General features: G+C 40.3%; 1 protein-coding gene and 1 long non-coding RNA gene across 9 annotated transcripts in view; one reads left to right on the top strand and one right to left on the bottom strand.

The window, feature by feature from the left end:
• Positions 1-26,652, bottom strand: part of LOC105008122 — a 493,667-nt gene that overhangs the window by 232,007 nt on the left and 235,008 nt on the right. Inside the window, exons 1-3 of one of the 8 annotated variants that reach the window (XM_034295303.1) lie at positions 19,268-19,378; positions 18,890-19,186; positions 7,718-7,729 (exon numbers count right to left, since the gene is read on the bottom strand). The exons of 6 other annotated variants lie outside the window; for them this stretch is intronic. In XM_034295303.1, the coding sequence (XP_034151194.1) occupies positions 7,718-7,729; positions 18,890-19,186; positions 19,268-19,310 (352 nt within the window). In that variant the 5' untranslated portion in view covers positions 19,311-19,378. Of the gene's footprint in view, positions 1-7,717; positions 7,730-8,676; positions 8,685-18,889; positions 19,187-19,267; positions 19,379-26,652 lie in introns of those variants that run through there. One more of the 8 variants, XM_034295306.1, reaches the window with a different exon arrangement.
• LOC114840416 overlaps positions 1-26,652 on the top strand; it is a 415,324-nt gene that overhangs the window by 213,280 nt on the left and 175,392 nt on the right. Inside the window, exon 2 of the long non-coding RNA XR_004576442.1 lies at positions 3-6. This is a non-coding gene — a long non-coding RNA (uncharacterized LOC114840416). The remainder of the gene's footprint in view (positions 1-2; positions 7-26,652) is intronic.

The following is a 26,652-nucleotide window of genomic DNA, read 5'->3' as shown; positions in this document are numbered from 1 at the left end:
AGGCCGGTAACGGTTTACCAGGGTATCATGGTAGCTCAGCAATGTATGGGGCCGGTCTAGGGGGCCTTTTCCGAGGGCTTTTCCGGATGGCAATACCTTTGTTGAAGCGCGGGTTCTCCATAGCAAAACCACATCTGAAGAGTGCGGCTAGGAATATAGTCGGCGATGTTGTCAACAGTGTTATGTCACGACAAACAAAACAGCAGGATGGTTCTGGATTAATGGTTATGTCTCGAGGTGTTAGAAAGAGACCACCTGGTAGGCGGAGCCTACCCAAGAGTAAAAAACGCAAGAATGAGACAAAAACAAGAGCCAAGGTTAAAAGAGGACATACACCCCGGAGGACACTCAAAGGGAACACGACAAATCTGATTAAGAATATATTTTAGAAAGATGGCACTCCTACACTGTATGTCTGGCGAATGTATGAAGACAGAGTTGGATTTATTCACAGTTCCATTCACACAGACATCTATCGAGAAAAATACATACGTTAAATATATTATAAAAATACTACGTTGATCTAAACAATACTTTGCTGTACCTACGTGTAAAAGTCACTAAACCGGACGGAACCAATATTGATGCCGGAGCCCGTGTTGGGGTTATCAACTATCCGATAGCCACCCTATTTTCACAAGTGGATGTTTCCTTGGGTGATCGTTTAATTAGCCAGAGTAGCAACACATACCCCTACAGAGCCGTTATAGAGAGCATTCTGAATTATGGATGTGATACATTAAAGACACAGTTTTCAGCTGGGTTGTTTTACAAGGATGCCGCAGGTCACATGGATGTTACGGACCCTGCAGGCGAGAACGATGGACTTACGAAAAGGGCAGCCTATTCGGTGGATAGCACAACATTTGAAATGATCGGCCCTGTTCATAGCGATATCTTCTTTCAAGAGAAACTTATGTTAAACGGCGTTGACATAAAGGTTAGGATGGTGCGCGGTAAAGATGAGTTCTGCCTTATGGGGGTCGGGGATGTGCGTTATCGTTTGCATATACTATCCGCATCACTATTTGTCAAGAAAGTGTCTGTTTCGCCAGCCGTGAAACTTGGACACGCTCAAGCGCTACTCTCAACCAATGCCAAGTACCCAATTGAAAGAGTGTGTATGAAGACATTTAGTTTACCGGCTGGGGGTCGTGTTTGTAACCAGGAAAACCTATTTTTAGGACCTCTGCCAAAATGTATTGTAATCGGATTGGTGGACAATGACAGTTTTACCGGAAGTTACACAAAGAATCCATTTAATTTCAAACATTATAATTTGGAGTTTATGGCTATGTATGTGGATGGTCAGCAATTTCCTAGCAAACCATTCCAACCAAATTACACAACAGGGTCAGCAGTGTGTGAATTTTACCAATTGGCCTTAGCTTCAGGAAAACACCTAAAGGACCAAGCCTTGGCTATTGACAGGTCGGACTTCTTACACGGCTATGCCCTTTATGCATTCAACTGCGCGCCAGACGAGGAATGTGGTCAGCACATATCCTTGATCAAGTCAGGGAATGTACGACTTGAGATGAGGTTCAGACAACCACTACCCCACACAATTAATTTAGTTGTTTATTCAATCTTTGACTCCATTATCGAAGTGTCAAACCAGCGACAAGTCATGGTTGACTACTATTAGGAGAACTGTGTGGAAATGAATACCGCAGAGTTGACCAGTGTGGTGAACCAATTTTCATCTAGGACCCATTTCTATGGTGTGCTGGCAAGTGACCAACTACCTAGGGTGCCTGTCCGAGATGTTGCATCAATGATGATTTTTAATACACACCCAAGCAATCAACCTGGGGAGCACTGGCTGGCTATTTACATAACGGATGATGGCATTGGAAGGTTTTATGACAGTTTTGGAAACCCCCCGGATTTTACATATTTTCCCAAGTCAATCAAGGCCTTTCTGAAAACCTGTGAGAATGTGGAATACAGTTCAAAACAAGTACAGGACCTGATTTCAACCACGTGTGGACAGCATTGTTTGTTCTTTCTCTTTCTAATGACAAAAGGTCTGAGTTATAATGATTTTATGTCTTTTTATGCTGATGATTTACGAGAAAATGATGCCCTAGTCTCAAAGTTTGTAGCTAAGATGTACCAGAGTAAGCGTGATAAGCAAATGTTTAATTGCATACAACATGCTCAATCTTGTGAAACGTTTAATTTGTGCCATGGTTGTTGAAGAAATAGAAAAGCCAATCACGTGTATGTCAACTTTATTATTAAAAAATAAAAACATTTGTAAAACCACATCAATGTTTACATATTATTTTTCATACAACATTTATTCAAGATAAAACAAACATACAATGTATCACAAATAAATTGAAAACACATTAAAATGGAAGCCATTTTGCGGGGTCCGTGGTATGAGGTTCAAAGAAAGCTTTGGTTGTTTGAAAACCAGTTGCTGGTGGTGTGGCTAAATCATCCATTGTGTCACCAGACTTTTGTTTATACAAATTGATTTTACGTCTTACATGCGCATTTGGAATAGTTGTAAAAGGCATGTTGAGACATGCCATGGCCTCTAAAAACACACCCCACCCCAACGGTCTTCTATCGTCAGCAATTTTATTGGTAGCTGTCACGCTTTTAACAAGATCCAATAGGTGCGAGCCCTTGATTATCTCTCCTTTGAAAACAAATTCACCATTTGAATTCCATGAAGTCAAATCTTTAGACCTGTGCATTCTATTAAGAATATATTCAACATTCTTTCTATGCTTCACAGGCACATTATCCAAAATTTCATCAACAAGGTCAACATTTCGGTCAACAGTTTGCTTATTCTCAGTCACGTTTACTACAGCAGACCCGGTCTCAGACCCGGGTAGACTTAAAGTCAGGGTGTTTGTATCAAGCTCACCCTGGCACACAACAGTCAAAAATCTTTGTAAAATGGCAGAGTATCTTTTAGCTTTCTCATGTAAATCCATATCAGGCTTCAACAGTATATTGCGAATCGATGAGTCCAAATCATTCTCAACAGATTGTCTTACATCGGTGGTAGTCGTTTTGGATTCCCGCAGTTTTTCCAACTGATGTTGTGGCACCAGAAACATTTTCTGAGCATGCTCCATGTTGTTTAACCCTGTCTCGATGCAATTAGACTGGTTAAGAATGGAACTGCAACGCTTAGTAACGGCAGTAGAAAACCTCCAGATTGGTTGATGGTTTTTCTTTTCCGTGCAACTGAAGTGTTCTTTCTAGACATGTATATAATTTTGGCTTTTTGTCTCTTTACTTTTCGGAGCTGCGACTCGGTTAAGGGTATATTACCACGGCTTAGATTAAGCGCTATTTCACAGAGTGATAGAATGAGGTCGGTGGATGCTGATTCTAAAATAACTTTTCGTTGACTTGCCGGGGCCTTAAATATCATTTTCAAAAGTGGTAAATTTCTACGAATGCGTTTAGACATGATCAAACTTTCTTAGGAACGTACACGACAGGCCAATCCCCAGAAAATAACCCTGTTCTCAGACGGTAGTCTTCTGGTGTTGTAGCTTTAAAGTCAATAAGTAAATAACCAAAAGGCGGATGTGTTGCATCTTTAAAACTCTCCATGAAGAATCGAGAAAGACCGGGGTATATCTGTCTGCCTAAAATACTAATCTGCTGATTGTCGCGGGGGTTTTTAAACAAGATGAGGTAGTTTGTGTTCAAGTTAATAGTTCTACTAGATTTGCCTTTAACAAACATGTTTTGGACGAGGTAAATTGCACTCAGGTTACGGTGGTGTGAATATTGTGTGAAAACTCTCTCCATCTCCAAACTCTCTGATGCACTTTTCATTAAATCGTCAATGATTAAAAGGTTGTTTTTCTGAATCGGTAGCAGATTGTCATCACACAGCGATGTTGGTAGACCTTCTATAAAATGTATCTCCCTTACTTTCAACAGTTCGTCATACAGCGGTTGCCAACATGAATAAACCCAGACGATATTTTGAATTTCTTTGGAGAATACAACCTCTGCATTATCCAACAACATCTTCACAAAATATGTTTTACCAGAGTTACTGGGGCCACTAATGACACAGCTGAACGGGTGTTGTAGTCGCGGGTCAAAACCGCTATCCATCCTAGACTGTGGTTTAGTACCCATAAGGCCTTGTGCTGTAATCAGGGAGCAGTACACGCTTGTTGTACACAACTCTGAAACGCTTAGACACTACTCGGTTTTTCAACGTGAATGTTCTTTTATCTCTAGCAATTGTGTCTGCATTAGCAAGGACATGATCATCATCACCGCCCTCACCCCGTACAAAGTTGTCAACCAGTCGTGTCAGCGTCTCCAAATTAACAATGGTTGTGTTGTAGCTGTTGAGCGTAATGCCTTTTGCTTTGAGACAGGTCAGACCTTTAACGGTTTTGTAACCATATGTCTTTGGCCCACCACTAACAAATTGAGCTATGCTGTCACCATCCGGTAACTCATCGGTCAAGTCACCCAAGAACGGGCCCAGTGGGGGGACCCAATCCCCATGGCGTGTGACAAAGATCACGGAATCAGTGTCTGTGTAGAGTACACGTCTATCCAACTTTTCCAAGAGTGAATACAACTCGAGTCTAGCATAAGCTGTTGTGAACGCGGCAATAAATATGTTGCCGTTACGTGGTTTGATTGGTGTCTGTTTTGTGTAACGCCACTGTACCATCGCAACAGTGTCTGAGATGAACGAGAAATAACCAACATCTATTTCACTGGAAAAAAGGTAGTGGCTAAACTCCTCCGGATCTGTAATTAACATTGTGTTCATAAGGTTAGTCCGCTCACCCATCTTACCCCAAAGACTATTCATTGCCAATTTAGCTAAAGATCGCCTAGCACTGTTTACAACAATGTTTTCCTTGTCAAGCTGCACACCCTCCTTTTCATGATATTCACGGATATACCGGTCTTTAGCCTCATCGTCAACCACAGATGGTGGGAAGCCACTAGCTTCCTGCTTGTGCTTCAGGAATGTTCTCATGTAATCTGCAAAATGATCATCTGATGTCCTGGTGAAATCCCAGACTTCAAATATTTCCACAATGCGATAACCTTTCTCAACAGCTTTAACCAGCTCAATAGAAACCCAGGTACCGGTTAAAGATCTTTCTGAATCAGTGTGTGAACAATCAGTTACCTGGTTTTCAGACTCTGCACATAATCTACACAATGGAAAGAACAGCTTACCGCCAACCCTGTGTGGTAAAACGGGGTGATAAAGGCCTTTCGGTGGACACACTGTAGCCTTAACAATACCAAAGTAAGTGTCTAGGGGTTTGAAATCTCGAAAGATTATGTCTGGATGCCCAATCGGATAAGTCTTTGTCTTGTTGCAGAATGGGTAAAGACTACAGACATCGTTATACTGAATAGTCTCCCCTTCTCGAGCCGTAAACTTCAGATGAATCGCATTAGTACGACCACCAAAAAGAGCATCCCGAGGGTCAAGAACCAAAGGTCTTCAAGAAAGCTTTGACATCTGCGGATGTGTTTTTAAGCCGGTTCCACTCACACTCCCATATGTATTGAACATGTACGTTGTGTTGTTCTTTCAAAGCCTCTAGCTTTGTCAACCATTGCTGGTGCATCAACCCATACTGAATCTTTGTCATTGGATTGATGCTGGTTGAACAATGACACTTTGGGTGACCGTGCCAGAAACAACCTAGAAATTCATAGACCGTGCTAAAACCATCACGTTCAGCATATCCATCAACGTAGTAGGCACCGATTTTCACTTCACCCCTGTTCAAGGCGTGCTGTATCGATATATTCTTATCGGAGGCCACATATTCAAGCCACTGGATTGAGCTGTTTGAGAATGTCTTCTGACAACGGTTGTAGTTGTCTGAGGGGACCAATGCAATGGTGTCCTTGGTGAGGAATCTGTTGCAAAAGACTTTCATGCAAGCCGAAGCAATCGTAATTGACCGGAATGGGTCAACACCACCACACTCCAGGAACTCGAGTCTGTAGCGCATACAACCCTCTCTCAAGATGACCACATCATTCACGCAGTAAGCCTTTATTTCATCCTGCATGACAAAGGGGTCTGCGGAAACAGTTGCATACCATTGCAAAAACTCATCTTTTTCTTTAGCCATCATGGTATTCACGCCATAGTAATGCGGTTCCGGATGGGGACCAACATAGTTCTCATTCTCCTTGATGTTAAATTTGTAAGGAAAGTAGCCTTTTTTCGAATCCTTAAAACCCATAGCACGTGGCAAGGCTGACAGCTTCATAGGTAGAAAGCAATGACTATCAATGTATCTCTGATTGAATGTGCCGTCTGTAAAAATCATGAGCTTGCTACCATTAGCAATAAGTGTCGTGCCAATACCATTGTTAGCAAGGTACTGCATCAAGATGTAACCATCGAAACCTTTAGAGTTGTGTGCTATAAATGTGTTGTCATTATATTTCGGTTGCCTAAACTTTTGAAAAAAAGCAGTGACACAACCTTCTCCGGCTGAACACCACATCTTGTTATCAAAGCTTATTGCACACACAACATTTGCAGTGTGTACACCATTCACCGGATTGGCAATAGTCTCAAAATCATAAAATATGTAGCGCTCACTGGGGTCCTCGGGCTTGGAGGGGTTTATAAAACACTGATGATTCATTTCAAAAGCCAGATCCACATTACAATTGGGGCACATGTTAGCAATGCACCGGTGTGCTTTATAGTTGGTAATACTGACATTGTAATAGCGACCACAATCGACACAGTATTTCTTCTGGTCACACCTGCTAACCCAACGATCCACACTTTTGTGGTGCTTCAAACGTTTATGCTGGCTATAACAAAAATCTGAATAACATATCCTTTTACAGTCAGGGCACTGCTTTGAGTTACGGGGTTGGGTATGACAATCTTCATGAAGACAGACACTACAGCTATGTTTACAACCATGATCACCACGTGTGTTGAAACCGGTATAGCACCAGTCACAAACATAAGACACACCCAGAAAACCCTTCAGATTCATGATACCGTAGAAATGGTTATCGTGTAAGTACATAAAGACAGTTCTAGGGTGGGTTTCCTTGCTGTTTTGAAACTTGGTAAAGTGACCATCCCGTGTTCGGTGAAAGACAACAATTTTACACCCTGTAATTTCTTCAAACCGAACAATATCTGTGAATGACACACATTCATCTAACGCTAAACCAGCCCCCTTATGTAGCTCACGACCACTAACCAGGGCCTCGGGATATGTGTACTGGGGGTTCAACATACCCATCAAACAAACAGAAAAACACGTAGAATCATTATTCACAGCCACATATAAATGTCTTCTTTTTTTATTGATAATCTGATCTATCAACAATGTTTGAGCTTTACGTCGTGGGGCACCACCCTCACGGTTTTTGACAATTTGTACCACCAGTTCTAGTGATTCATCAATCATAAGCTCCGTATTACTCTGCATAACACTTTCAAGTAAATTACCAAACGTGCGTTCATTATATTCATCCGCTCTCATGGTCACATGTACGGGATCTATCAGAGATTCACCAATCAACTCAATCTGTAGACGATCACCGGGCCCTTGTACAAAGTCTGAGGCTCTAACAATCAAAGTATCCAAGCCTGCCATAATACTTGTGTAGAATGTGCCAAAATCACCAACTTCAGCAATATTTTGTAAATTTATCAACTGTCGTAATTCAACATTGTCAAACGCATTACGCTGTATAACTCTAACATCGCCATCACTGCACTGAGTTTGCATCAGAGAGCTCGAAGAAGTGTCAACTAGATCGTGTGAAAAATGGGGGCTACTAAGCTCGGTTAACAAGCCTTGTATCTGAGGATTATTGTGCGCATCGCTGTGTAACAAAGTAGCGGTTGGTTCATTTGTATTTTGGGGTATGGTCGATTGATTATTTGTAGAGGTTGTTGGCTGTTCCGTGTCTGGACTGTCGTTAGCATTATCTTTCGCCATTTCTCTGGTTTAACGTGTAAATAACAATCCACTTTTCAGATTTAAATATTCTAACTCAAACACACATTTACATACAGCGCAGTTTTGAAGAGTTGGCTGTATTACCTTCAGCTTTCAAGCCTGAAAGAAAACAAAAATCCCCTCACGCTGTGCAGCCACAAGGAAGGGTATCCGTAACTGACCCCATTGTGGTAATGTACTTTGTATCATCACCCGGCTGTCCTCAATCTGTTGGAATATAGAATGTTGTACCAAGGGTCAGTATGCATAGTCATAATTGTAAATAACACTTTAGAACAAGACTAAAAATGTCTGTAAATAATTAAACTTACACAAAGTATCTGCTCAGGTTGTGTAAGATCACAGTCTGGCCACCCAGTCCAACTGACGCAGATGCCGGTCACTTGAACTAAATACAAATAGGATTAACAAGCGTATACAGGTAATTAAAGCTGATTAACAATAATGTCAAAAGTCTACTTACCAAGATTTGGAGGTCCAAAAATGTGTTTACCAAACACGGTCGGTGTTCAAATCCGCTCAACCTAAACCGGAGATTTAAACAGGCAACATGAAAGACAGCTAAAAATGAATGGATTGCGCAATCGTAAAATTGATTTACAAATTCTTAAAAAGTTGCATCACAATTCAAATAAATTACTTCAAATAAAATAACTTGTACTTACAACAGAAACGATATACACCCCACTTGAACCACCAGCTGTCTTTTGCGGATGCTGCGGGGTTTAATTACTGTCTTCACATCGTAGCCGGGGCTCCTCCAGCAAGTCACGCCTCTTAACTTTGTCATTGGTTACATGTCATCGTTCTTCACGTTAGATTCAAATTGTGTTAGAACTATACATGCTGCAATGATACAAATTCAGGATAAAACTTAACTATTTAGTTCAGATTTTTGTAGCCACTTGGCAACCAAATATATTGCTATATCACGTCTGGTAGAACAGCCGTTCTCGTTAATTTTCGCGGCTCAGCCTTGACACACGTCATATAATTGTATATATTAACGATAAACTCATCTGCTTACATATAAACGCTTGCTATTGTCACCATATCGATATTATTCTGTTCAACATTTAACAAACACAGGACCATAATGCAGCAATACAAAATCAGATTTCACGAGTTGTTCATTAAGAGAATGCACCACATCTTCACCCGGAAGTGACAGCATAACCCCATACGAACACAAATACTATAGTATTTTTTTTTAACCAACGTTTGCCTATTATTAAACATTTCTACCAATGTGTAGAAAACAATCTTGCGTTGATCTCTGTTGTACAATTTCAAAAGACGCCTTTACGAATGTTTTAATTACCTGAAATAACCTATCCTTACCTGTCAACGATTCCCCGTTGTTCATGCAAATTTATACGCGACCTTGCTGGTAACTTTGTAACGTTTTGCCATATAATGCAACTTAGAAGTTAATGCTGACTTAACAATTTTCATTACAAAACTCAACATTGCTCATACACACACTTGTTTTTATTTATAACAATATTTTAAAAACCCCCAACCACGACACAATCTACCTTTGCGAAATGTGTGGTTGGCCCTGGGCCATGGATGCTCCTTCAAAATAAAAGCATTGCTCATGCGATGTTAATTTGCTGTAATTCTGTGTTGGACTACAAACCGTGTGACACGGGATGGTTTCTAACCTGCATATACTACAGTTTGTATTAGTGGTTATTTAGGGACCATTACTACTGGGCAGATATAACCTTGAAGCCCATCTCTTGTTAAAATGAATGTTGGGCTGAAAACTATCCGAACTCGCAAGTCCCGTCCCACCCCCTTCTTTATATCTTACAGAAAAACACGTCTCTCACATGTAACTCTGTGTTTGTGGAAAAACACCATGTTACAACCACATTGCAAAACATGGAAGTTTACATCTGTACCACAAGGCATTGGAACCCTGGCCCCCCTTTTGTTTAACACCAAACACCATACCGCTGACACAACACTTATTTACTGCCTGGGAATTTAACATTCCGGAACCCTAAACCCCATTTGTTAATCATCAAACATAGCCCACCTGTTATAACACTAGTCTGGTTTGCTCATCAGGCGTTGTAAAACATCAAACACTGACACATCAATGTAATCATAAATCACAAAGTCACCGGACATGCATACGTCACTCCTGAAGTCCCACCCTAACATACGTCATACCGGAAGTCCCACCCTAACATACGTCATACCGGAAGTCCCACCCTAACATACGTCATACAGGAAGTCCCACCCATGCAAACCGGATGTCCCGCCCACCTGTCACATCAATATGGAAGTCCCGCCCCCCAGGGCCATAAATCACCATTCTGACACAATATACCCTACACTAACTACTGTTGAAGAAAGAGGTGGATGTAAAAGGAGAGGAGGCGGTGGAGGAGGAGGTGGAGGTTTATGAAGAGGTGGATGTGGAGGTGGAGGTTTATGTAGAGGTGGATGTAGAGGAGGAGGTGGAGGTAGAGGTGGATGTAGAGGGAGAGGTTTATGTAGAGGAGGAGGTGGAGGTAGAGGTGCATGTAAAGGGAGACATTTATGTGGAGGTGGATGTAAAGGGAGAGGTTTATGTAGAGGAGGAGGTGGAAGTAGAGGTGCATGTAAAGGGAGAGGTTTATGTAGAGGTGCATGTAGGGGGAAATGGTGTAGGAAGAGGGGGAGGTGGAGGTGGAGGTAGTGGCAAAAATTGAGGTAGAGGGAAAGGTGGATGTAGATGGAAATGTTCTATGGGAGAGCACACCACTGAAGGGAACCTACATTCCCAATTCTGTGTTTTTGGGTGCATTTGTTTTGCAGGTTGCATGAATGTGGGGTCATATTAAAAAGTGTGGCACAAAACCCCCAAAAATCTGCATCACACAAATGTCTTTGACCGAAACCTTCCAGAAACTACCAGCTTGGCCAGATACGCCCCTACACACCTGCCTCCTATTGAGACCTTATCTGGGGACAACAGAGGCCAGCAGAAGAAATGTGGAACCAGGCAAAGCAGCATAACTGAGGAGGAATATGTGGGCAGGATGTGTGAGGAGGAATGTGTGGACTGGGTGTGTGGACTGGGTGTGTGGACTGGGTGTGTGGACAGGGTGTGTTTGATTAGCTGTCAGTCCAACCTGATCTCAGGAGACTACGTTGACTATTTTACATTAATCCATGGCTCCCGATTTCCTATGTTACTTAACATTTGGTTACATTACAATGTGTATACCAAAACGTTTAATACATTACGAATTGGTTCAAACGTAACATATGTGACGAACACTAATGAACGGAAAATATGTTACAAAAGCTATTAAAATGTCAAATATGTTACGAACGGTATGAAATCATGTCATACATTACAGATTTGCACAACATTTCCAAACTGTGTTTCAAACCGGTGATGTTTGGCTCTGAAAGCTGTTCGCCCTATCCGCTGCTACACACAGGGAATATGGATTTTGGGGGACAAGCCTTACCAATGTTGGTACAATATTTAATAAATGCATTTTAACATTACAGTTAGTTAAACGTTCGGTATCACAGCACTGGGGTTAAGGTTAGGGTTATAGTTTGGGGTAAGGTTAGAAAATGAAAAAGATTAGGCTAAGGTTTGGTTAGGTATCGCACCACTGGTGTTACGGTTTGGGTTAGAAAGAAAATCACTTGTAACATATTACCACACACACACACTGACAGTGACATAAGGAAATGTACAGAGAAAGATAGGATAAAGCATAAGAAACATGCAGGTGGGCCAGAGAAGCTGCAGTGTGACCACACAGTGAAGTCCCTAGAGTCAATGAGCTGCTGCTACTACTATGCCTTTCTGCACAGATATACCAAAGACACAATGAAGACGAGGACGTCACAGGACCTGGCCTAGGTCAAACACTAACACAACATAACAGCAGAGCCAAGTTAGTGAACGACTGGGAGTCTAGATCACAAGGAAAGTCAGGGCAGTGAGGGAGACTAGGTAAGAAAACATCATTATTGAGCCAGCTAGCTACACTGACCACAAATATAAACAGTAAAACATGCAGGTGCAATGTTTCATGAGCTGAAATAAAACAGAACCTGAAATTGTTCTGTACGCACATGTCTGTACTTCTAGTCATGTGAAATGCATAGAAAAGGGTCTAATGAATTCATGTGCATTTTACCTTACATTTTAGTCATTTAGCAGGCTCTTATCCAGAAAGACGTACTGTATTTTACAAACATTTTAAAGGAGCACAGTGAAACAACCACACAGCTGCAAAGTTATTGTATCCTGATGAATTACTTTTTGGCAAGAATCTGTGCTGGAGAGATGAGCATTCAAATAATAAACATAGAATGTTTACAAAAGACAGCTGCCAACAAAGGGGGTGACGGTGAAACTATAAATGGACGGGAATGTTAGTTGACAGGATTCCATATTTCAGCTGTAAACTCTAATTTGTTGAAAATGCTGCATGTTGCTTTGTTACTTTAGCTTAGTGTAATTACATGTAGCTAGTTACCACAATGCCAGCCAGCCAGCTTGTTTAGAATGGGGTCATTTGTAGTGTTGAAGTGTATGTTTTGCTTAGTTTACAACACACCATATGTTTATCTGTACACAGGAAGTCACGTTCATTCAACGCGCAAAAGTACTTAACCAATGGGCTTAGAGTACTGGGATGTCTATAATGTAGACTAGAAGTACGACTGGAGGTTTCTTTGAGGTTGAGTGAGATGACATTGAATCTGTAACATCATGAAAAATACTATCAAATGCTGCAATAAATAATTGAATTATATTACAGACTAAATGGTACTGTATGTCATTTGTATTTTCTTCACACTTATTTCTTGCCATCACTGTGGTACATGTTCATCTTTCTCTCATATGTCCCCAAGACCATGTCACAGAACTTTTTTTAGCCACTATGTTTTTGAGGCTTACTACATTTTTGGACCACACAGTCCAGTCTCTGTAGTTCAGCTGTTGAAATCAAACAGTAGTCCATTCTATCAAGAAGTGAAAAACACAGACTTTCTCCTCAGCATGTATTTTACTATCATAGAGTGGGGAGAAGAGTGACAAAGCACATCCAGTAATTACTGGACTTAATCAAGAAAAAACAATAGCTGGCAGACATTGACATGAATTGTGAGACTGGGAGTATATTTTGAATCAGCCCTCTGTTTTCATGGGCCAGGACAACATGATGCAAACCTTGTGAGCTGATTAACAAATCTCTGGTCCCATCATAGCCTAAATGAAACCAATTAGCATCAGGATCCTTCAAGTCCGGTAAGTTGTGAGGTGGAGCTGCCGTGGATCGGACTTGTTGGTTCAGCGCATCCCACAGATTCTCAATCAGATTAAGAGATTTTGGAGGACAGGACAAAACCTTGGTCATGTTTCTCAAAACATTCCTAGACAATGTGTGTAGTGTTGCAGGGTGCGTTATCCCGCTGAAGGAGGCCACAGCCACCAGAGAATAACACGGCCATGAAGGGGTGTACCTGGTCTGCAATGGTGTTTAGGTAGCTGGCATATGTCAAATTGACATCAACATGAATGCCAAACAGAACATTGCCTAGAGAATCATACTCCCTGCTCAGGCGTGTTGTCTTCCCACAGTGCATCCTGGTGCCTTCACTTCTCCATGGAATAATGGGTACTGACGGGTCTGAAGCTATGCAGTGTGTTGTGATACATTCCTCCCCTAACCATCATGAACAATTTCTGTGACACTGTAGACCTTCTGTCGGTTGCTGGTTTAAGGTTTGTCCCAGTTCAACCATTTTTCTGGTGAATACAATTTGGCCCTTGTCAAAGTTACTCAGGTCTTAACATGTTGACTATGAGAACTGATTGTTAGCTTACCATCTAATCTACCCAGACCTTGACATGTGCCCTTGTTAGAAGATAAGTAACATTATACGCTTTACCTGTGAGTGGTCATGTTTTGTCTCATCAGTGTATATAATTATTTCATGACTTATTGAGGTAAACCATTGTACAATACCATGAGTAAGCTCTGGCCATCATTTTCAGGTCAAAAAATATATATACTGGTGGGGGGCTTTAAATGTCACTAAGAAAAGTGTTTATTATTAATTATTTTCACCAACATCTACAATGAACCATTGTTTGTTTTTACTGTTTTACTTTTACAATGATCATATGCAGATTTATTTCATTTATGAAAAAGGTTGTATTTATGTATTAATTTATTCCTGACAAAATATTGATATAAACTGTCAATAATAATGTGTGATAAGCGGCTGAAATTATTATTATTAAACCATATGTATTAAAATTAAATAAATAGTGATTAAATTGTCTGATTATTAGACCAGTCCCTTTCAACTGTTCTAATGCAAATCAAATGTACATCTGTTTGAAACATCGTATGGTTCAACAACCACCAGCTGCCATATGCAAAAAGCAGTTTCTATTCAGCTGAAACACAATGAATGTGTGTGAGGAAACTCCCTGTGGTCCTCGTTTAACTAAACTGTTTAACTGTCTAACTGAATCATTAGAGATGCTAAACTAGGACCCTAAAACACCCAGACAACCAGCTGGGGTTCATAGAGCATAGTGCCATACAGATGTGATGATTATAGAAAAGACAGAGAGCTGGCCTAGGCTGGGATGCAAGAAAAAAAGATACAACTGTTACTGTTTTTACTCCCCATTTCTGGTAATGTTTGGATTTCCCTTGTCCCCCATAAAGGGATGCATAGTTCAATGTGCTTTACTACATTAAATGGGTTATAGGTCAAACTTTACAAGAACATTTTAGAAAATGTGTTCGTGTTGCAACACCGGGCAATGCCCGAACCATTCTGTAATTTTGCATTGGTTAGGTAGGAACATTCCTGTCCTTTGTGTTCATTGCTTTAGCCAAGGAAAAGTAATGCTTATTAATATTTGAGGGAGTGTTTTGTATATGTCTGCAATGGACATGTCTGCTATGATAAAGTCATAAGTCAAACAGTTACTTGAGTTTGTGTTGTTAAAAAGACCTCCCAACATGTTGTTTTAGAGTTAGCAATCGATCGTTAATAGATGTTCCTAGCACACATTGTGCTATAGTGTGTTTTAGATACTATTGGTATACTTAGTAGGTTTTTAAATGATTTGGGAGGAGCTTGAATTTTCCTGTAATGTATGTTGTTATGTTTTGTATGTAACTTTATTAGTTGATTGGAATAAATTGTATTACTTTGAAATATATATTACGACAACAATCCTTGTTCATCTTCAGTTACTCTGGTGGACGGTTCCTAAACAATGTTAGAATACAGCAGTTCGTATAGTGGTCACTATCGTTAATCACGTACCCATTGAGAGTCAAGGGAGAGAGCAATTAATTGAATACTTGTAGGCGCGTATATAAGCGTTATAACTTCTATAAGTACACACACATATAGTAGGTTAGTCACAGGGACCAGACGGTCATCCCGGAGTTCCAGATTCACAATCAATTTACTTCTGTACTTGACTGAAGAGAAGCGTTGAGGATTTGCGTAGGCCAAGTTACAAATGCCCTTATAATGCTGGGTTTGTGTTGGAAGGATTAGCTGCGTTTGCTAAGTACAACCTATATATTATGGTCACATATGATCACGTATATTTACAAACTATATGGAGTTAGATAATCAATACATATAAATTCATCATAAATGTAATTCCCTTGGAGATGTAGTGAGCTGAAAGCTTTGATGTGTTTTTCTGCATTGGCCTTTGATGCAAGGGGTTTCTAAATGAGTCACAGAGGTTCTGATTCAATTCTGTGGTCATTTTCGAGGCTGTGGGGAGGATTGTGGGATATTGAGGGCCTATCCTGTTGTGTCCATCTATCCCTTTTGGTAAGATTAAACTTGTAACCACTGTTACTCTTTTAGTTAGTAATCAACCTAATGTCATCTCTGCAGCCACGTTTGTAATTGGGATTTATTTGCTTCAGTTATTTTCCATGTGGCGTTTCTATAATTTTGTCAACCCTCTCTAAGTGGTCAACCTGTTCAGTTAAACAATATTTGGAAAAAATATAAGTGAACATTGTCATATATCATTAAGACAAAGTCTACATTCTGTTAACATTTTCTCCAAGTACACACCGTGTCGTATTTCCTTTCTCTAACTACCATGAATCATTCAGCAAGAATTCCTTACTGTCTTCCTGCATCATTCCTGCAAATAAACGTGTTAGGTTTTCAGGTCTTTTGGGTGAGTTTTAAGAGGTCACTAGACTATTTTCATAGCAGTGACATACTTATATCATCAATCAATCAAATGCATTTATAAAGCCCTTTTTACATCAGCGGTTGTCACAAAGCATTGGCGGGCCATGCATTTTACACCTGGACCTTCGGCACTATTTTCCCATAATTAAACTGCATTCTAATAGCCTCACCATGACAATATTAAACTATAGGCAATTGACAATCGACAACATGGGCAGGTTCACTTCAACAGCAGAGATGATTTACCAGAAATTCTGAAGGCCTCCAGTTTATCCAGAGACAGCAAAGGTGAAACATCTGATTGGATTAAAGCTTTAATTTATTTGAGCTGCACTAGAGAGTAGTATTGAAATTATGTTAATAGACTGATGGGAATGAAGTTTGTAAAATACATATAGTGTTAATGAGAACATATATTGCATAATAAAAATAAATACATTTATTGATTCTGACTATCTTTAGGCCAGCAGAGAAGGCCTAAAGGGCCTTGATGGCCCACAGCTGTCACAAAGTGCTTTTACATAACACCCAGCCTAAAACCCCAAGGAGCAAGCAACAACAGTGCTTAAGCACAGTGGCTAGGAAACACTCCCTTAATGGGGTTGAAATATAGGACGAAACCTAGAGAGGAACCAGGCTCGGAGGAGTCACAAGTTCTCTACTGGCTGTGCAAGTCAAACATTTTAAGAGTGCAAGTTGTAAGAATTAATACATGCATTTGGGCTGTGTCCAGTGTCTATAAAACCCAATCCAGGTCAGAAGCATGAGCAGATGTAGAAAGACAGGAACAACCCAGGGGGGAATGTTCAGCAGAGTGCCAGCTGGAATCGTCAGGTTTTGTCTTTATCTGCAACACAGATGAACTTTGGACAGTCTTTCGAGCCTGGTAGTCTGGAGGTGTGGGCCAGGAACACATGTCCTCCTAAGCTTAAATGGTGCAGGAGACATGGAAAATTTAGAGAGCGCATTCCTTAGATTTTCAAGAACTGACCCTCCTCCCCTGGCACATTAATATAGCAGCATGAAACCTTGTTCCAGTGAAAATGTGGCCCTTCCCAGGGAATGCTCCGGAACAGGGCCCAACAGGCAGGAAGTCAATCCACTCACATTGCCAAGCGTCAACTAAAGTGACACCAACCTACCGAAACCACCCTGAATGAGGGCAGAGTATTGCCATTGTAATTTAGCAGATTAACAAGGACCATTACAATCCTTCAAACTAGTAACAAATATGATGGTGGGCAGCATTATTTAGGCTGTCAAATCAATTTAGTGTGCTAGAGACACAAAGGGAGAACTTGTCGATTGTCCTTTTCATTTCAAATTACGTATTTTTGCAAACTAAAGTGGGCAATGCAAAATGTTTATTTTGGGGTAATTTACCAAATACTTTTGATGTGTGCTTGGTGTTATTGTAATGCTGGACGATCCACTTGCAGACGTGTTTCAGCCTTGTGGAAGAAACAACTGAGTCTTTGGTTGAATATGCAGGTACTTGATAGAGAATAATGACATTTAAATGACTGTGCTTTTGAATATGTAGCTCTGAAAAGGGCTGTTGTCTAGAATAATATGATAAAAAATACGATAGCATGTTTTTAAACAAGACTTTCATTTAACTGTAACACTGTGTCTAGTTTTTGTACAATAGTAGACAGCTGTGTCCTCAGCATGCAGCCTGTTGATGTCTAAGTACAGTACATTACTACTGTCCCAGGAAATAGTCAATCTGCTCTGAAAAGAAGCTTCAGAGTCAATAGATCCACTACCCCAGATTATCCTTATTCACTCCAAGGTTTTCCCTGATTGCATTCTTATCCAATCTGTACCATAGTCTGTCAGGGCATAGCAATCGACTTGGCAAGACAACTTCACAGACTCCCCAGGAGCTTTGAGTTGATCAGAGGAGGAGGTCAAGCTGATGCTTTGCACATCTGACCAAGAGACAAAAGATAGAGAAATTTCACAACGATATGAAGATGAAAAATGAAGATGAAAAACTCATTTTCTAATGACAAGAACTCATTTTGTAATGACATGGCTTAATAAAAATGCAAGTAGGAATAGCAATACAAAACAACTAACAAACCTCTACAGTTGCAAGACCAATTTCTTCATTGTTTGGTCTAAAATCCACACTTACATGTCAGGAATGTGAGGATGAGGAGAATGAAACATGTTTATCTGTTGAATGGAAAGCAGTGTGGAAGCAGTAATAGCTGTTGTGTCTGTCCCTTAGAAATTTAGAATTCAGAGGATTGGGGATATTTGCATACTGTCTGTCTACAAAGACAGATGTCTGATACATCACTGGATAAATTAAGTATGCATAATATATGCATTACATGTATATTCACACACATCACATTCAGGCAACTCACAGCAAATAATTAGCAAACTGCATGGAACCATGATTTACCACAGATGTATTGAGAAATGTGCTTAGCAAAACCTACGAGAGAGGAATAAACCTCCCAAATTCTGAAGAACTACTGTAATTCCGCTTCACATGCAACTCAAACACCAAAATTCTGTGTTTTTTGGGGGGTTGTTCTTGCTAACAATTTCAGAAATCCTATCTGCACTGAGGGTCTGATGCAACTTGTGCTGAATCAGGAAGTGTTTATTGTACAGCTCTCCCACCACACTATCTCACTGTGTGTCTCGGGCACAGTAATACACGGCTGTGTCCTCACTCTTCAGGCTGTTCATCTGTAGGTACAGTTTACTGCTGGAGTCGTCTCTGGACATGGTGAATCTTCCCTGGATTGACTGGGAGTAGTAAGCTGTGGTTCCATGTATATGACCAATCCATTCCAGTCCTTTTCCAGGAACTTGTCTTATCCAACCCATCCAGTAGCTACTGAATGAGAACCCAGAGCCTGTACAGGTCAGTTTATGTGATTCTCCAGGCTTTTTAACCACTGGTTCAGACTCAGTCAATGTCTGACACTGAACACCTGTTGAAACAAAATAATTGTCAAGATGTCTTACACTTGTGGATACATTTTTTCAATACAACATATCCTGAGTAAACTTACAGACAACAAATGCAAGCAGCGGTAGCAAAGATCCAGAGAACATGGTTTATGTTGAAAGTGATCTGATGAGAAATGCTCTTCTCTTCTATTCCGGACTCAGATGGCAGACAGACTCTGTTTAAGTAGTGACGGTGTCAGCTTGCAGATTTGAATATAAAGGGTGTAGAAGAGGGTCTGTAGTGTAATGAATAAGGTGTTTTCCGGATGAAGGCTAGAGTATGAAGAGGTGTTTGGTTGAATAATCCAGAGCAACGATAAATCCCAAATGAACCCTAATGAACCACATTATTTTAGATCTTGTGCTATTTATAATATTACAACGGATAGGTGTTTTTAATAGTTAATTATTTCTTAAACGATACAAGGAATTTGTAAATTAGAATTTCATACATAGGATTTGGTTTGAGTTTTATGGGTAATCCTCTTGTTCTTAGATTTATGAGGTAATTGTATTAAATCAAAATGAAATCATGTTACAGATATCGAATTATCAGACAATTATTTGTCCTACACTAATTCTCTACAAATCTCCCTCAGCAAAGTCCAGAGTGGATTTATTCCCTCAAACTACAGGTTTCTGAGAAGTCCTGAAACAAAGACGCTGAAACAGTAGCAAAATAAATCAAAATGTTTCCTAGATCTTGACAATGGTTTATTACTCTAGATCCACTTTAATAAACTGTTGTCTGCTGTCCACTATAACATTTATGGGGTAGTAATAATAATGTTGAGGATATTGATGGGTCATTAGTGGTTTTATATTTCTTTCATTTATATCTCTTGAATTGAGAAAACTTCATATGGTAAATGTCAACATCACATTTTATTGGAGGTTTGGGATTTTGATTGCAGTAGACTCATACCGCCCCCTCCTGGTAGATACATAAAAGGTGTCCTGAATATGCGAGTAGTATTTATTTGTATATATTTATTTGTAAGCATTTTTCACAATAATACACAGCTGTGTCTTAAATCTGCAATTTCTGATCCAATCCTGAGCAGCTCCCTCTGGGTCATCACATATCCACACACAGATCTCAAACATGTTTATTAAGGTGACGGAATAAAAATCTGAAAGTGCTAATTCATTTTTGTGAATACTTTACAGTTCATCGTAACAGTCGTTTCAGTCTGTATTTATAATATTGGACAATCTGGTTCTGTTTATGTCATTCAAGTTGCCATACCATCAGGTCATGTCAAAACAAAATACACTTTCCATTAAGCTTCTGTACAATATTCTAAGTGTGGCTCACACCGAAACTCTTCAATTTCCTAAGAAAATCCAAACACTGCACTGACCTTTTAATTTGTCGGTTTTTAAAACAGATTGTCCTTTTATAGAAATAGGATGTGTTACGTGTTTTACTATCATTGATTATTTTCAAGAGTACTGGCCATGCACACGCTCTGGAAAATTGTGAAATTAATAAAATACACATTTGCTTTCATTATACCCCCTTCATGCAGAAGGCCAATTGGAGCCATCAGCATATTTAAATAGACTGAAAACGTAATCTTTGATCATAATTTCATTACTGTAGTCAGAAAAGGAGGTTGGAGCTGCTCTTCTCTACCTTCCAGGATTCAGAGGATCTGTAGCAGCCAATAATGTAATAATTTCGTTAATGTAATAACTGCCAATAACGTAATAAATTATCCATTCTTAAATGTAATAAAAGTGAATAATGTAATAACTTACCAATAATGTAGTGACATTTCGAAACCATCCATCCATCTATCTTCTTCCGCGAGGCCGGGTTGCAGGGGCAACAGTCTAAGCAGAGATGCCCAGACTTCCCTCTCCCTAGACACTTCCTCCAGCTCTTCCGGGGGGACACCGAGGTGTTCCCAGGCCAGCCAGGAGACATAGTCCCTCCAGTGTGTCCTAGGTCTTCCCCGGGGTCTCCTCCCGGTGGGACAGGACCGGAACACCTTCCCGGGAAGGCGTTCAGGAGGCATCCGGAACAGATGCCCAAGCCACCTCAGCTGACCCCTCTCGATGTGGAGGAGCAGCGGCTCTACTCTGAGCTCCTCCCGGGTGACCGAGCTTCTCACCCTATCTCTAAGGGATTGCCCAGCCACCCTGCGGAGAAAGCTCATTTCTGTATCCGGGATCTCATGACCATTAGAGTAGGAACGTATATTGAGCAGTAAATCGAGAGCTTCGCCTAGCGGCTCAGCTCTTTCTTCACCACGACAGACCGATACATCGACAGCATTACTGCAGAAGCTGCACCGATCCGTCTGTCAATCTCCCGTTCCATCCTTCCCTCACTCGTGAACAAGACCCCTAGATACTTAAACTCCTCCACTTGAGGCCAGAACTCTCCACCAACCTGAAGTGGGCAAGCCTTTTTTTCGACTGAGGACCATGGCCTCGGATTTGGAGGTACTGATTTTCATCCCCACCGCTTCACACTTGGCTGCAAACCATCCCAGTGCATGCTGAAGGTCCTGGTTAGAAGGGGCCAACACGACAACATCATCTGCAAAGAGCAGAGACGAAATTGTGTGGTCCCCAAACAATAACGTAATAAAATTTTGCCCATAATGTATTAAGTTATTAGATCATTGGCTAGCTATTTTTTTATTGGCTAGGTGAGAAATCACACAAAATACATTATACTGTTAGTTGCATGCAGCTTTACAACATTTTATAATTTATTTCGGGAGTTATGATCATTTCAAACAATACGTTGCAGGTAGCAGAGAGGCCCTATCTGATGGACCAAAAATGCAGGAAATGAATAGACACAATCTATAGTCAGTCTTCCATTTACATCCCAATAAGGCCTATTTGAATGTTCATAAAATTAACTAAAACTATATCTTAACTGTTATTCCCGCAGGATATTGTTATATGATTTAGGACTTGTTGTGACAGTTAAGTGTAAATGTCAACGACATCATTTTAATGTTTTTAGATAATCATGCCCTTACATCCCAATAGGGCCTCTAAGATAACTCTCTTAACCCTAAGTTGAAACATGTGCTTTGGATATGTCAACTGGTGGCTACACCTGAAGTAACGGGAGAAGCAGTTTACCTGTGCCTTTTTCCAAACCTAAGATCTATGAAATTATATTCGAAATTGACTGCACACAAAATGAAACCATGCCAAAATAACAATAGGTAGCATTTTCAGACTTTTAAATTGACAACTGCACACTTGTTTCTATTGGTTGCAACCAGATCAGACAATTTTACTGAGGACCTTTTTAGTTATTGATCCTGTAAGTTAACCTTCAAAGCATACAATAAATGTTTTATATATGACCCATGACCTCTGTGTAAAATATGAAAGCTAGGGAGTTGAGACGATTGCATTGTATATGTCAACTGGGGGCTTAACCTGCAGGAGAAGCTGAAGTAGCTTGTCAGGTTTTTTCAAGCCCAAGATATGATGAGAAATCTATTAAAGCCTTATCAAAATCACCATAGAATGTTGACTTTTCATGACTGCAGTAAACATGCTACCATACAAAAATAACAATAGGTAACATTATGGGAGTTTTAAAGTTAGCACAAGTATATTTAAATACACAAGTATTTATAGGTTGTAACAAGATCAGACACTTTTACTGTGGATTTCATTAGTTATTGATCCCGCAAATGAATAATCCAGTTATCGTACATATATTTACACTCTAGGTTTGGTCTCTCTGTCCATGTCTTTATTAGATTGCTCCTTTATTTGTTTGCATGTGTCTATGATGCACACATTACATTTATTTGAAAGTTTGGGTTATACTGTACCATTTGTACCATTTTTTGCCAGCCAAATCCATAGAGCCTCACAAAGAGTAGCTGCCAGCAGCACCAGCAGAGATACAGAGAACATGGTTAATGTTGAAGCTGATCTGATGGGAGCTGCTCTTCTCTACTCTCCAGGACCAGATATACAGACACGGTTAGAAGTAGTTATGGTGGAAGAGGGTGGATTTACATTGAAGTTGACTACAAAGATGGGGGGAGATTTCAGAGGTTATATAAGATGTATTCCAGTGGCAATATAGCTGTTACTGTACACAACCACAGTAATAAATAAAACTCACAATGAATACCCTATAACACACCCAATACATGCTTTGTCCACAAGCCAGAAAAAAGTTGGGTTGTCAGGGAATGTTGGGTTTGGACTGACACTGAAAACTCTAATTCCCAAGCCTCCGGCATAAGCGTTGTCTGCGGGATACACATATGGTGGTAAGTATAACATTATTATTTTTTTACAAATATAAAAAGGTACAAACAAGTTTGTCTTATCTGTAGATCTATCTACTGTAAAATAACATTGTGCCTAATTAATATAATTGTCACGGTTGAGGAGGCAGGACACAGGTGGAGAGTTGTAGAAAGACATTCCATTTAGGCTAGTAAGAACAACAAAGGACTGCTGCAGCTAAATTAAAAGAGGGCAGAAAATGTATGTCCACTTGTAGTCTTCATATACTTAATACTTCTAATTTGTCTGCCCTCATATATTTACAATTTCAGTAAGATGCTAACCGCATTTCGTTGTACTGTATTTGTACATGCTCAATGCCAACGTAGAATCGCACCCGCACCAACCCAAACACAAGAAAGAAACAGTGATCCACACAATGGTGTGGACAAAGGCAACTTACATAGGGTCCCCAATAAGAGGCAACGCTGTGCAGCTGCATCTAATTGGGGAGAACAAAAACAGCAGTACAAAGATGGCTAGAGGTCTCTATTTCTACTAGGTCCTGTATATCACCCCCTGACCAGCTCAGAGATCACTAGGGGCATCTTCATAGCCAGGACCTGACGATTAGCCTCATTATCAAACGTTAGATTTTAGCCATTACAAAATGCCTGAGTGGACTGAGTTTTTAACAGTGAGACTGTCTCTGTTACTGACCTTAGTTTTGGGAATTAAGACTCCAGTCTACCAAACATGAATTAGAAGTTTATGTCTGTCAGTGGAAGATAGCTATGATGTCATTTTCATAAGCATTTACCAGGGCTTACCAAATCGAAAATCCTAAAAATTTAACTATACTAATGAGCATACTTTGTGTTAATTCCCACTAAAACCATACCTGGAACTGCTCCAACTAGAGAAACCAAACCAAATGTTTAAGCTATCCCAAAATTGCACTTCGACACTATCAAACTACTTTGGATAGGAAAATTGTTTAACCTGCGTTTTCAGTTTTAACGTGTTCATGAACGAGGAATTATAATTGGGAGAGAATTTAGTTTTTTAATGGATCAGCATTAAGTAATTGATGAATTTGTCATTGAACCATAACTCTGATGAGAACGATTACAGAACAGAATCCTGAAAGATACATGGGACCCTCATAAGTAATAGCTTAGGTTAACTAGACCAACTGACAATGCCACTCTCGTTATGGTGAGAGACCTACAGATTCACTTATAGCTTAACCATTCTATCCTAAAACCCTGAGCTAGAGTTCAATTACAGTTTTTTACAATCGCTATGACAGTTTTTTCAATACATTTAACAAGTTTCCTAAACTCTTAACACGGCTAGCACAACATCCATCTTTGTAGGCTATACAATTAACACATTTCTTGTTGCTTTGACACAAAATGCATACAGTTAACACAAATTTAAAATGCTTGAACTTCTTTTACACACAAGCTCAACCAAGACCAAAACAATGTAATTTTACAGTCAAATTTACAAATGCTTTCACACTGTATGTCAGAACAGATAACACCATGTTCTTACAGGCTAAAGTCAAGGTAAACAGCTGTGTATATTGTGAATTGAAACACAAATATATTCCCTGTATCTTATTCCATTGCTAATGAGAAACAGCTTATTGAAGTTCTGCAAATATATAAATCACAGCTGATTCCCATCTAGGAAGCACACTCAGGTGTTGAGGTTCTTTCAATCGCATGATCATATGTTCTAAAAGAGTACTCTTTGGGCTGATATTGTGTGGAAAAGGAACAATATGGAGCAACACAAAGAAAGAAAGAAAGAAAGAAAGAAAGAAAGAAAAAAATGGGAGAGGGAGAGGAAGACGAGTACCAGGACAAGGGAGAGGAGTGGGACAAGGACAAGGGAGATGAGTGGGGCAAGGACAAGGGAGAGGAGTGGGGCAAGGACAAGGGAGAGGAGTGGGGCAAGGACAAGGGAGAGGAGTGGGGCAAGGACAAGGGAGATGAGTGGGGCAAGGACAAGGGAGAGGAGTGGGGCAAGGACAAGGGAGAGGAGTGGGGCAAGGTAGAGGGAGAGGAGTTAGAATGTGTGGTGGCGCTCAAAGAAGGACCAGAGCTAGGGTAACTGATCAAATAAGAGCTACTATCATTGACCATGTCATAAACCACGGGCTATCATACAGAGAGGCTGGTGAATGAGTACAGCCAAATCTCAGCCGGGACACAGTGGCATCCATTGTCCGTATTTTCAGAGAAACCAACAGGTAGGATATTGCTTTTCCTACAGCAAAGTGTAAATACAGTAATTTTACCATTTACAGTATTAGAGTGACTGTATGCCTCCGGTCTCTAAAATGTAACTGTATTTTGTCTCTCTAAGGATTCAACGTCTACCTCCTTCAGGGGGCAGAGGAAAGCTCCTGAATGAAGAACAGGAACGTGCTATTGTCAACATGGTGATTGCTGACAATGAAATAAAACTGAAGGACATTCAGTCCAGAGTTGTAGAGGACAACCTTGTCTTTGAGAGGAGTGGGGCAAGGACAAGGGAGAGGAGTGGGGCAAGGTCAAGGGAGAGGAGTGGGGCAAGGTCAAGGGAGAGGAGTGGGGCAAGGACAAGGGAGAGGAGTGGGGCAAGGACAAGGGAGAGGAGTGGGGCAAGGACAAGGGAGAGGAGTGGGGCAAGGTCAAGGGAGAGGAGTGGGGCAAGGTCAAGGGAGAGGAGTGGGGCAAGGACAAGGGAGAGGAGTGGGGCAAGGTAGAGGATGAGAACATGTGGCCAAATGCAGAAGACCGGGCAGATTAGAAGATTACTTTGTTTTTGTTATTATTATTCCAGTGCTTTTTCTGTTTGTATATCTTGCAGCAATGTCCCAAATAAAGTCTTTACTGCAGCAATTCTGTCTCTGTTTTTTTTTTTCATAAACTGTACATTCTATAAAGCTACTGTAAGATGGTCATTCATTTTCTGTATTGAATTTCTGCAGCAAAAGAAACAAAATGTATGCATTTACTAAACCCAACAAAACATGATTAAAGACATGTGACAAACCAAGTCCGAGACGCGTTCATGATGTGATGTGAAGTGAGAGTGCACGGAATGGTGGCGCTGCTGCTCACCGTTCCGTGACAACGACATTAATCTTTCCCTATTGATTGTATTTTATTGAGAAAAACATGCCTGTGACAGCCTTGTGACATACCTTTTCAGGATGTAC

The sequence above is a fragment of the Esox lucius genome, chromosome 11, assembly GCF_011004845.1.
Source record: "Esox lucius isolate fEsoLuc1 chromosome 11, fEsoLuc1.pri, whole genome shotgun sequence".
Classification (NCBI taxonomy): domain Eukaryota; kingdom Metazoa; phylum Chordata; class Actinopteri; order Esociformes; family Esocidae; genus Esox; species Esox lucius.
Note: the sequence above shows the minus strand (reverse complement) of the source record. Positions and strands in the feature narration are given on the sequence as shown.